The sequence below is a fragment of the Heteronotia binoei genome, chromosome 12 (assembly GCF_032191835.1).
Source record: "Heteronotia binoei isolate CCM8104 ecotype False Entrance Well chromosome 12, APGP_CSIRO_Hbin_v1, whole genome shotgun sequence".
NCBI classification, from domain to species: Eukaryota; Metazoa; Chordata; class Lepidosauria; order Squamata; family Gekkonidae; genus Heteronotia; species Heteronotia binoei.
In genome coordinates this window covers 17317327-17329578 of record NC_083234.1, presented here as the reverse complement: position 1 = coordinate 17329578, position 12252 = coordinate 17317327, and the positions used below count along the sequence as shown (strand labels likewise).

The following is a 12252-nucleotide window of genomic DNA, read 5'->3' as shown; positions in this document are numbered from 1 at the left end:
CCAGAGACGCACACTACATTGTGGGGTGCCTCAGGGAGCAGTTCTATCCCCGATGCTATTTAATATCTATATGCGCCCCCTTGCCCAGATTGCCAGGAGGTATGGGCTTGGGTGTCACCAATATGCAGATGACACCCAGCTCTATCTGCTAATGGACGGCCGGCCTGGATGCGTCCCAGGGAATTTGGACCTGGCACTGCAGGCTGTGGCAACTTGGTTAAGACTGAGTGGGCTGAAACTGAATCCAGCGAAGACAGAGGTCCTTTGCTTGGGTCGGGGCGCTCTGGGAGGAGAAATATCTCTCCCGGTTTTTGACGGGGCGCTGCTGAAGGCGGCGTGCCGGGTCAAGAGCCTGGGAGTTCTACTGGAGCCAATATCTTCATCTACCTCACAGGGTGCCTGTTGTGGGGGAGGAAGGTAAAGGAGATTGTGAGCCGCTCTGAGACTCTTCGGAGTGGAGGGTGGGATATAAATCCAATATCTTCATCTACCTCACAGGGTGTCTGTTGTGGGGGGGGGAAGGTAAAGGAGATTGTGAGCCGCTCTGAGACTCTTCGGAGTGGAGGGCGGGATATAAATCCAATATCTTCATCTACCTCACAGGGTGCCTGTTGTGGGGGAGGAAGGTAAAGGAGATTGTGAGCCGCTCTGAGACTCTTCGGAGTGGAGGGTGGGATATAAATCCAATATCTTCAACTACCTCACAGGGGGTCTGTTGTGGGGGAGGAAGGTAAAGGAGATTGTGAGCCGCTCTGAGACTCTTCGGAGTAGAGGGTGGGATATAAATCCAATATCTTCATCTACCTCACAGGGTGTCTGTTGTGGGGGGGGGAAGGTAAAAGAGATTGTGAGCCGCTCTGAGACTCTTCGGAGTGGAGGGCGGGATATAAATCCAATATCTTCATCTACCTCACAGGGTGCCTGTTGTTGGGGAGGAAGGGAAAGGAGATTGTGAGCTGCTCTGAGACTCTTCGGAGTGGAGGGCGGGATATAAATCCAATATCTTCATCTACCTCACAGGGTGTCTGTTGTTGGGGAGGAAGGGAAAGGAGATGGTGAGCCGCTCTGAGACTCTTCGGAGTGGAGGGCGGGATATAAATCCAATATCATCATCTTCTTCAAGTCTGAAACACAGAGCGGAGGAGGAGGAGGAGGCCATGACTAACTTTCCTTTATCGCTCTGCATGCCTGCGCTTGCCCTCTCTTTGCCCATCTTTCTAACCACGTGTCAACACATCGCATTTGTTAAGCTAGAGCCTGTGGGGTCCTGGGCTTCCTCGGAAGGAGGCAGCCTGAGACCTGGGCTGCAGAAGCGAGTCCCCGCTGAAACTAAAATGGTGCATGTGGAGGTGTCAGTAATTGCAGGGAGATTTATGGCCAGCTGGGCTGCTTCCCTGATGCTGCTGGGCTGCCCTGAGCAGGGAGCTTTTTATAACTTCCTTATCAGCTTCTGTTTGGAATGGGCCTCAGTTGCCTGCGCTGCTGCTTGAATTGGATGTGGATAACAGAGAGGTTGGTCTGTGGACCTTTAATTAGGGCTGCCAGCCTCCAGGGGGGGCCTGGAGATCTCCTGGAATCACAGCCGATTTCCAGACTTCAGAGATTAGCTCTCCTGCATAAAAATGGCGTCTTTGGAGGGTGGACTCTAAGGGACCATCTCCCTGCTGAGCTCCCTCCCCAGGCTTCGCTCTCTTCAGGCTCCACTGTCCAATCTTCAGAAATTTGTCAACCCAGAGTTGCTCACACTACGCTCAGTGGGGTGTGTGTGTGTGAGAGAGAGAGAGAGAGATCAGGCCCCATGGATCTCTTGAACAAAGCCAGATCTTTCCCACATCAAAAGCCAAAGCCAGTTTGGTGTGGTGGTTAAGAGTGGGGGGACTCCTCCACATGCAGCCATGGCTGACCCAAGGCCATTCCAGCAGCTACAAGTGGAGGAGTGGGGAATCAAACCTGGTTCTCCCAGATAAGAGTCCGGGCACTTAACTACTACCCAAAACTGGCTGTCTGGTTAAGAGGTCAGGAGGAGTACTCTGGTTAAGAGGTCAGGAGTTAAGAAGTCAGGAGTATTCTGGTTAAGAGGTCAGGAATTAAGAGGTCAGGAGTATTCTGGGACTTTGTGTGCCTCCTCCTTCTTTCTACTGCACCAATGGCCCCCATTTTCCCCTCCCTTAGCTACAATGCATTATGTCTGCACCAATGCTAACCATGGGAGGGACTGGGGCTCTAGCAGTGTGCAGGAGGGGTGACTGCCACAAAGAGGAGAAGAGTTGGTTTCTATATCCCGTTCATTACCCCCAAGAGTCTCAGAGCAGCTTATAATTTACTTCACTTCCTCTCCCCACAACAGACACCCTGTGAGGGAGGTGGAACGGAGAGAGCTCCAAGAGAGCTGTGACTGACCCATGGTCACCCAGCTGGCTTCACGTGGAGGAGTAGGAAATCGAACCCTGTTCTCCAGTTTAGAGTCTGCCGTTCTTATCCATTATGCCACACTGGCTCTCCTATCCAGATGGCAGGTTGGGGGTGGTGAGCGGCATGTTCAATGATTTCATTTTTTCCCAATGCCGGCCTTTGAGATGTAGTTGGAAGGCAGCTAGGCAGCACTGGGGTGGATTCAAGAGTGGTTGGCCTGTTGCACCCTTGCTACAGGGTTCCTGTTGGAGCAGGTTTTCACAAAGACGCTGATGTGCACAGTCATCCCGCTTGACACGGTCTGGACACCTCAGCTTGTCTGTCTCGCAGTGGCTGAAAGGCTTGTTGTGGGTGGGAGGAGAGGTGACAGTGAGAAGAGCAATGAGCCGTGGTGAGGTAGGCAGGCGATATTATTGGTTTGTCATGCCTCAAGCATCTTCTGAACCCAAGCCAAAGCCGTCCAAGATTTGAGTGATGCTGGCTGTGTGTGTGCGTGGGGGAGGGGGGGGAGGTTTCAAGGAAAAGCAGAGTCTGGTTCCCATCTTTTAGGCAGGGCTGCATGTTTTGGTGATTTGCAATCCTTTTAAATAAATAAATTTTTATTTTATTGAATCTAATCCAATACAAAGGGAGCATAGGGAAAATAAATAATAAAAAAATATAAGTCTAACATACAAGAATCCAATTTAGATGCATATAACAAACAATTTACAAAAACAATACGTAATATGCTAAGTATTAAGAAATCGCCAACAATTCATTCTATTAGGCAAAAAAAGAAATACTCCCAAAGAATTCCAAAGCCGGGGCCCAAAGCAAATAATAATCTATAGCCAAATCAGTATCATTTTCGAAGAAAGGGTTATCCATTGTCTTTCCCATTACATTCTGGTCCCATAACTTATCATACCACATTTCAATCATGGGGGTATGATTCAATCGTCATACAAGCTATCACCAACATGGTTGAGATTAAAGATTTCTGATCTTTACTCACCAATTTATCAGGCCAGATATCAAATAAAAGGAGTTTAAAATCTACTGGAGTGGTTAGATTGAATATAAGTTTTATTTGCTGTATTACTTTATTCCAAAAATTTGACACTATTGGACATTCCCACCACATATGATACGAGAAGCCTTTAGTTTTACAATTCCTCCAGCAATTTGGACTTGAGACCCTAGGGTGATTTGCAGTCCTATTGATCAGCTGAGATAATGGCCAAGGGCAGGATTCCTTCAGCATTGTTTTAGCCATTAAAACAAGTAAATAAAGTAATTTGTGACTCCTGATGGAATGTGAATATAGTCCCCCCCCCAAAAAGTGTGTATTCTCCAGGCCAAATTATGCACAATTCTGGAATTCTTGGAAGTCCAATGTGTGATTTAACCTTAAACAGCTGTAAGGGTGAGATGGTACGGATCAGGCCATGGAAATGAGGTGGCTGCACAGAAAAGTGGCATTACACCCTGCTGAGACCCCTTCCAACCCCAAAAATCTCCAGGTATTCCCTAACCTGGAGTTGGCAACACTGTAATATTGGATAATAATGCTCTCCACCTCTAAACGGGCTTACTACCAAAGGGTTGCAAATGTTTTGGAATGCTCCTAAAGCATTTTACGTGCACATGTCTTTTAATCATTGCTCTTAATATGTCAAAATAGCGATTGTTTGGAATTTAGGCCCCAGCTGAAAGGCAATAGCCAGATGGCCTCCGTCCGTCTCTGTGCGGCTTCCAAGGCGGCATCTTAATACAAATGTCAGGAGGAGTTCAGAGGGATTTTCTTTGACTTGCTCCGTAGCTTCATTTCCAAGAGTTGCCTTGTTTAATTCCTTGGGTTTTTGCTAGGATTAGCAAGATGTCCTCACCTCTAAATAAGGAAGAAAGCAAGGAGGAGGAGGCGGATGACAATGATGATATCGATTCTCCTTAAGTGGTGGATTCAAGGGAAGATGAAAGGGAAGAGGTCCACATTCTCCAGCTTCTGTTTGGCCCCGCTCTGGGTTTTGAAGCGCAGTAACTTCAAGGCCATTTAGCCTGGCTGGCATCATCCCTGATTTTCATGGCACTTCTTGATTTAGAAACCACTCTCCTCTGCTGAAGACTGGCTTGCAAAATAGCGTTTGAGTTGCAAAGCTGCCAAATGGTTTCAAGGTTAGATGGGGGAGAGGAGTATCTTTTCAGGGCATTTGTTATGCTGGCTTCATTCTACCTCATAATATTTCGCAAAAGGAATCGAGGCCCAGTCCAAGAATCTGTGGTTAATGTTTGAAACTAAAATTGGAGCTCAGAACATGGTTGGCCTTGCTAAATGCTACATCTGTTGCCTTTATTCCAGCCAGTTATCTCTGTGGCTGGGGAGTGTGGGAGGAAAAAAGCCAGAACATCTACATTCATGTATCTGAGGGTTGCCAACTGCTAGCTGGAGTTCTCCCAGAATTACTACTGTTCTCCGGACTACAGAGATCAGTCCCCTTGGAGAAAACGGCTGCTTCGGTATAATGTCTACTCTATGACATTATACTCTGCTGAAGTCCCTCCCTTGCCCAGGCTCTACCTAGAGAACTAGTTTGGCATAGTAGTTAAGGCGGAGGGCTCTAATCTGGAGAACCAGGTTTGATCCTCCACTTCCCCCACAAGCAGCTGCTGGTGTGACCTTGGGTCAGTCACTGTTCGTTCAGAGCTGTTCCTCTCAAGAACAGTTCTCCAAGAACTCTCTCAGCCCCACCTACCTCACTCTTGTGTCTCTTGTGGGGAGAGGAAAGGACAGAGATTGCAAGCCTCTCTGAGACTCCAAGTGAAGGGCAGAGTATAAATCCAATCTCTTCCTCCTCCTCCTCCTTCGCACAACCTTCTAAGTAATTGTTCTGACCAGGTGGCCCAGGGAGGATTAAATCATGATACAGTTTTGCAAAACCTGTCAAATGTTAGAGGGCAGGAGCGAAGCTGAACCTGGTGGGCTTCAGAGCCTCACTTCCTCACTTGGGAGGCCGGCAGTCTCTAACCTGGCATTTATTTATTTTCACAGGCCACAGAATCTTGGCCGTGGAGCTGACATCCGTCAACACGCACCCCGTGGTGCAGGAATTTCAGCGTAAGTGATGGGCAGGGTGGGTGAGGACGGGGATCCTTTCCAGACTTGGCCTGTGTAGCTTCAAAGGCGAAATCCAGCCAGGGTCATCAAGCTATTTCTCTGGGCTTTTGAGTTTAAACAGGAAGGTAAACTGTTTCTTTGGAACAGAAACTGGCAATGTTCCTGTGCCTTATAATGCACTAAAATAACAGCTGTTTCTGTTATGGTTTGGGCAGTCACCTGAATAAAGAAAGCTTAATTAACTTTATGAGATTGTCATGTAAACAGTTTGATTGGTTAAGTTTGTTTAAAAGCACACGTAGGGAAAACCAATTCCCCCCTCCTCACGTTGGGATGCATCATTCTCTCACACAAGTGGGGAAGGCTTCTTCAGACATAGGGTTGCCAGGTCCAATTCAAGAAATATCTGGGGACTTTGGGAGTGGAACCAGGAGATTTGGGGGTGCAGCCCAGGAGCAAGGCTGTGACAAGCATGATTGAAATCCCAAGGGAGTTCTGGCCATCACATTTAAAGGGACCACACGCCTTTTACATGTCTTCCCTCCACTGGAAATAATGAAGGATAGGGGCACCTTCTTTTGGGGCTCATAGATTTGGACCCCCTGGCCCAATCTTTTTGAAACTTGGTGGGTCTTTTGAGGAGAGCCCCAATGTATTGATTACCCAACTGGAGAACCCCAGTACTAGTTAATTATGCATTCTGTCACCTAGCTCTGGTGGCAGATATGTGCAGGGTTTGCTATTGGGTCTGTAAATTTAAACTAGCTAAAGTCTGAACTTTAGGGAGAGCCAGTTTGGTGTAGTGGTTAAGTGTGTGGACTCTTATCTGGGAGAACCGGGTTTGATTCCCCACTCCTCCACTTGTACCTGCTGGAATGGCCTTGGGTCAGCCACAGCTCTGGCAAAGGTTATCCTTGAAAGGGCAGCTGCTGCGAGAGCCCTCTCCAGCTCCACCTACCTCACAGGGTGTCTGTTGTGGGGGGGGGGGGAAGGTAAAGGAGATTGTGAGCCGCTCTGAGACTCTTCGGAGTGGAGGGCGGGATATAAATCCAATATCTTCTTCTTCTTCTAGTGTGCAAGCACACTTTGTCGGATGTGCATATGCACACAGAAGCTCACGCTTTGAGTTAAACTTCGTTGGTCTTAAAGGTGCCCCTGGACTCAAACTTTGTTCTGCTGCTTCAAACCAATACGGCTGCCAACCTTGAAGTAGCTAAGTCATCAGACGTGAACTAAGAGTTAATTCTTTCATGGCTTCGGCAGGGAGCTCGCAAAGTCCAACAACCCTCCTCAGTCCCATAACTTTTCATAGCTGTTTTTATATAAATCAATATTTTTCATTGTAATCTCCACACCCAGGTATTTTACTTTAGAGGTAACTTCACATCCCGTCAACTCCTGCAATTCTTTTTGTTTACTCTCTTGCATATTTTTGCATAAAAATTTTGACTTCTCTTTATTGACATAAAATCCTGCCATTTCTCCATATTGTTGTATCTTACCTAGTAATAATGGCGTTACTTGTATAGGATTTCAACTACCAGATTTAAAGTTATACCATGAAGCAGTATGTCTAGTATGGCAACTAAGACGGAACCTGATTAATGAATGAATAGACACTCAGCCATCTTAAATACATCATTTTAGCACCTATTTTTATATCTTATATGTTTATATGTTTTTATGTATTTTAAATAATTTATTGTAATTAATGTTTAAGTTGTTATGTTTTATGAATCACGGGACTCCCATGTCTATTATTGTTTAATGTGAATCATGAGACTCCCGTGTCTGTTAGCCGCCCTGAGCCCGCCTAGCGGGGAGGGCGGGATATAAAAATAAAATATTATTATTATTATTATTATTATAAAAGAGTGGGTGACGTTGTTGAATAGAAAACTTTTAGTACTGGAAGGTCATGGAAATAAATTTGGTTGGCACGCTTATATGTACTATGGGAAGAAAAAGACGGATGGTTTTTTCTCTCATCACTATATAAGAAGTAATTTGTTGAATACGTGGATGAAATACAGAAAATATGGAGATGAAAGGAAACCGATGTGGATAGTGCCAGCAGAAGTAATTAAAATATCGGCGGAGATGGGTGAAGCAAGATGGTTGTCATATAATCAATTATTAAAAATACAAGGTGGCAAGATAGAGTTGAAAACAGCTGAAGAATTGAATAATAAGTATGACTGATTCCAAATGCAACAATAAAGAGCTTGGTGGAAAATGATTAAAAATGAAGGAATAAGGAAAGTGCAAACTGAACTAGAAAATGTTCTGCTTGGAGATAATGAAAAATTGATTTCAAAGCTAGAAAACTGAACTAGAAAATGTTCTGCTTGGAGATAATGAAAAATTGATTTCAAAACTATATAAACTATTACTGAAATGGTCTACTGAAGATGAAGTAGTAAAATCTCAAATGATAAAATGGGCAATTAATGTTAACAAAGAAATACAGATGGAAACATGGGAATACTTGTGGAAGAACTCTACGAAAATTTTGACATGTTATAATATCCAAGAAAACTGTTATAAAATGATGTACAGGTGGTATATGACTCCTAAAAAGTTAGCAAAGATGAACAATAAGATGCCAGATAGATGTTGGAAATGTAAAAAGCATTAAGGTTCTTTCTACCATATGGGGTGGACTTGTGAAAGAGCGAAACAGTTTTGGCAAATGATTCAACAAGAAATCTCTAGAATCCTGGGATATGAACTTAAGAGAACCCCAGAGACTTTCCTATTGGGATTACAAATGGAAAAATTTCTGAAAGAAGATAGAACTGTAATTTGGTACTTGCTTTCAGCTGCTAGGACGTTATATGTGCAGTTATGGAAGCAAGATAAAATACCAGAAAAATGGGATTGGATTGTAAAAGTTATGTCATGGAGTGAAATGGATAAATTTACAAGAATCTTGAACGACTATGATTTAGAAAGATTTAAAAGGGATTGGGGTAAATTCAGAAGATATATTAAAAAAGAATGGAAAGTAAAAGGACATTGGGTGATTTTTGAGAATACCACTTAGGTTTTTAGGAGAAGAAAGATGAACTATAATAACTGGGTGGGATTTTATAAAGTATAAGAAATGTGCGTGTTTATTACTTTGCAAAAAGATATATATATATTTCCTTTTTTATTAAGATTCTTTTAAATTTAAAGATACCTTCTGATATTAGAATTTTAGGTAATTGGCACCGGCGGAAGTCAAGATTTGGGGGGGAGGGGAGGAGGGGAAAGTGTAATGTATGGGGAAGGTAGTAAGTGTTTACTAATATTTTATTAGTATTGGATATAATTACCATATATTACCAAATAAATTGTTCAACTCAAGTATTGAAGGGCTGTCATATAGAGCAGGGGTCACCAACCGCTGGGCTTTGGACCAGTACCAGTCCGTGGCCTGTTAGCAACTAGGCCGTGAGTTGTATAATTAATTAATTGTATAATTACAATGTAGTAGTAATAATAATAAAAAGATGACATTGAATTTATAACCTACCCTCCACTTTGAATTTCAGAGTCTCAGAGTGGCTTACAATCTCCTTTACCTTCTGCCCCCACAGCAGACACCCTGTGAGGTGGGTGGGGCTGAGAGAGCTCTCCCCAGAAACTGCCCTGTCAAGGACAACTCCTACAAGAGCTATGGCTGACCCAAGGCCATTCCAGCAGCCGCAGGTGGAGGAGTAGGGAATCAAACCCAGTTCTCCCAGATAAGAATCCGCATACTTAACCGCCACACCAAACTAACAGAAATAAAGTGCACAGTTGTATCATCCCGAAACCATCGCCCGTCCCCCAGTCCATGGAAAAATTGTCTTTCACAAAACTGGTCCTTGGTGCCAAAATGTTTGGGAACCACTGATATAGAGGATGGTGCAGAGTTGTTTTCTGTTGTCCCATAAGGTAGGACCTGAACCAATGGGCTGAAATTAAATCAGAAGAGTTTCCAGATCAGCATTAGGAAAATCCTCCTGACAGGGGAGGGGGGGGGGCTCTCCTTCCTTGGAGGTTTTTAAACAAAGGCTAGATGGCCATCTGACAGCAATGCTGATCCTGTGAGCTTAGGGGGGTATTTGTGATCAAACCCAGTATTTGTGAAGTTCTTGCATTGTGCAGGGGGTTGGACTAGATGGACCCTGGGAGTCCCTTCCAATTGTATGATTCCCCCTTCCCCCAATTCTGAATTAACATCAGGCCACTCCTCCATTTGCAACGTTGTGTTTTTGTGGTGTTTGTTCCTGCTGCAGGGGCTGACCTTTCCTGCATCATTTCGTCCACCAAGACACTCAATCCCAGGATCGAGTGGAAGAAAATCGTAGGCAAGGACACCACCTATGTCTATTATGACAACAAGATGCAAGGTAGGAAGCTTTTTAAACTTTCTTTTCATGGCTTAACATGAGACTGAGGGGAACAAATGGTACGTTGTTTGATTTTCTTTGCCTTAGAAGATTTATACGTCACACCTCAGCAGGGGAGCAACTGATCTAAAGCCACAAAAATATGTTTTTGTGCCAGCATGGTGTGGTGGTTAAAAGCATTGGACCAGGATCTGGGAGACTCAGGTTTGAATCCTCACTTGTGCCATGGAAGTTTGCTGGGTGACCTGGGGCCAGTCACAGCCTGACCAGCCTCACAGGGTGGTTGTTAGGATAAGACGGAGGAGAGTGAGGTGGGCCACGTTGGGTCCCCACTGGGGAGAGAGGCATTATAAGTGAATAAATAGATATTTTAGAAATCATTCCGGTATCACATTCTAAAGCAACCTGGTGGTGGTGGGAAGTGTCAAGCCGCAGGAGACTTTTGGAGACCTTGTAGGGTTCTCCAGGCGAGAGGTGAGCAGAGGTGGTTTGCCATTGCCTGCCTCTGCAGAGCAACCCTGGACTTCCTTGGTGGTCTTCCCATCCAAGTACCAACTGACCCTGCTTACCTTCAGAGATTGGGCTAGCTTGGGCCATCCAGGTCAGGGAAAAGCTATCTACATCATGTCAGAAACTATTGACCAGTAAGAAGGAGAAGAATTGCAGAAAGAGACTTAGAGCGGCTTACAATCTCCTATATCTCCCTCCCCCCCCACAACAGACACCCTGTGAGGTGGGTGTAGCTGAGAGGGCTCTCACAGCAGCTGCCCTTTCAAGGACAACCTCTGCCAGAGCTATGGCTGACCCAAGGCCATTCCAGCAGGTGCAAGTGGAGGAGTGGGGAATCACACCTGGTTCTCCCACGTAAGAGTCCATGCACTTAACCACTACACCAAATTGGGTCTCTTAAAACAGGGATGCTGAGATTCTAATTTTTTTGGGGGGGGGTATTTTTTGTATTTATGTTTGTATGTGTGCAAATGTGTGTACACCTGGAAGTCATGGTGACTTCTGACGACCCCTACTGGGGCATGGAGGACTTTCAAAGAAGTGGCTTGATACAACCTGCCTCTGCCTCCCAGCCCTGGTATTCCAAGGAGGTCTCCCATCCAAGGACTTGCCAGGATTGGCCCTGCTTATTTTTTGAGATCTGATGAGATCAGACTTGCCTGAGCTAACCAAGTCAGGGCAGGGAAGCTGAGATTGTGATGCAATCGGTCTAACACCTGGATTAAAAACTGACAAATTTTATCACATGCTTCTCAGCAGCCACAGACAACTGGGCAGCCTTCAGTTTCGTACCCCTTCTTGAGTTGTGTAGACAATGAAACCTAGAAGGGCTGAGCAGGTTTTCCATTGGACATGTTCAGATCTAACCTTCTCCGTAACCCCTTTTGCCTTTTCTTAGGAGACTGGGGAAACCGGGCACAACTCCAGGGCAGGACATCTCTGGTCATCCATAATGTGACTCGTGCGGATAAAGGCGTTTACCGGTGTGAGGTGGTGGCCCCCGATGATGTAAATATTGGAGCTGAGATCAACATCAACCTGACTGTTCATGGTACATTCCCAGTCACCTTTACAGTGTAACAATGCCTCCGTGCGTGGCTGCCTTCTCCAGAATGTCATTTGGTCCATGGGAAATCGATGATCCATGAAAACAGATCCTTAAGCCATCTTGCTTAATAGCCTGACTAGCATTAGCTTTTCAAGGTCTTGGAGATCTTTCCCAGGAGATTTTTTCCCAGCTGCAACAATTGAAATCTTTTCTTCACAAACAAAAAACCCCTATGAGATGCCAGGGACCTTCTGCATATAAAGCATGTTCTACTAAATTGTGGTACCTTTGCTGCCCTCCCCGCTCCCCAGTTGGCTTCTAATGATACTCTGTTGAGCTCTGAGAATTCATTTGGATGAGACAAAGACCAAGCATCTCCTTCAGTCCATGCAATGCTAATTGCAGGCTCCTGCAGCCTCCATTTGCCTTGGGGCCATAGAAAGATGGGTTTAACCAGGGGTGTCAAACACTCGGCCCACGGGCCAGATCCGGCCCACCCAAGGCTTTGATTAGGCCCACGGGGCTCTTTTCTCCCATCTCCCCTCTTGTCGTTACCCTTTGAAGTTCCCCAGCTCTTACAGCTCCAAGGCTCTTTCAAGCTTCCAGACTGAGACTCTTTCAGTTTCAGCCTGGGAGCTTCAAAGGCTCTTTGAAGCACTCTTTGAAGCTTGCAGGCTGAGTTCCAGGTTCTTCCTGCCGGTCTTTGCTGGCTGCTGCAAGAAAAACGTGGGGTGGATTTTAAGAGTCTGCACTCTGCAATTGCTTCACATGGAATGGAGATGGTTACATTTTCAGCTTTCCTA

General features: G+C 45.3%; 1 protein-coding gene across 1 annotated transcript in view; it reads left to right on the top strand.

Moving 5' to 3' along the window:
• Positions 1-12252, top strand: part of JAM3 (junctional adhesion molecule 3) — a 62952-nt gene that overhangs the window by 37507 nt on the left and 13193 nt on the right. The window contains exons 2-4 of the mRNA XM_060251333.1: positions 5444-5509; positions 9778-9891; positions 11300-11452. Of these exons, the coding sequence (XP_060107316.1) occupies positions 5444-5509; positions 9778-9891; positions 11300-11452 (333 nt within the window). The remainder of the gene's footprint in view (positions 1-5443; positions 5510-9777; positions 9892-11299; positions 11453-12252) is intronic.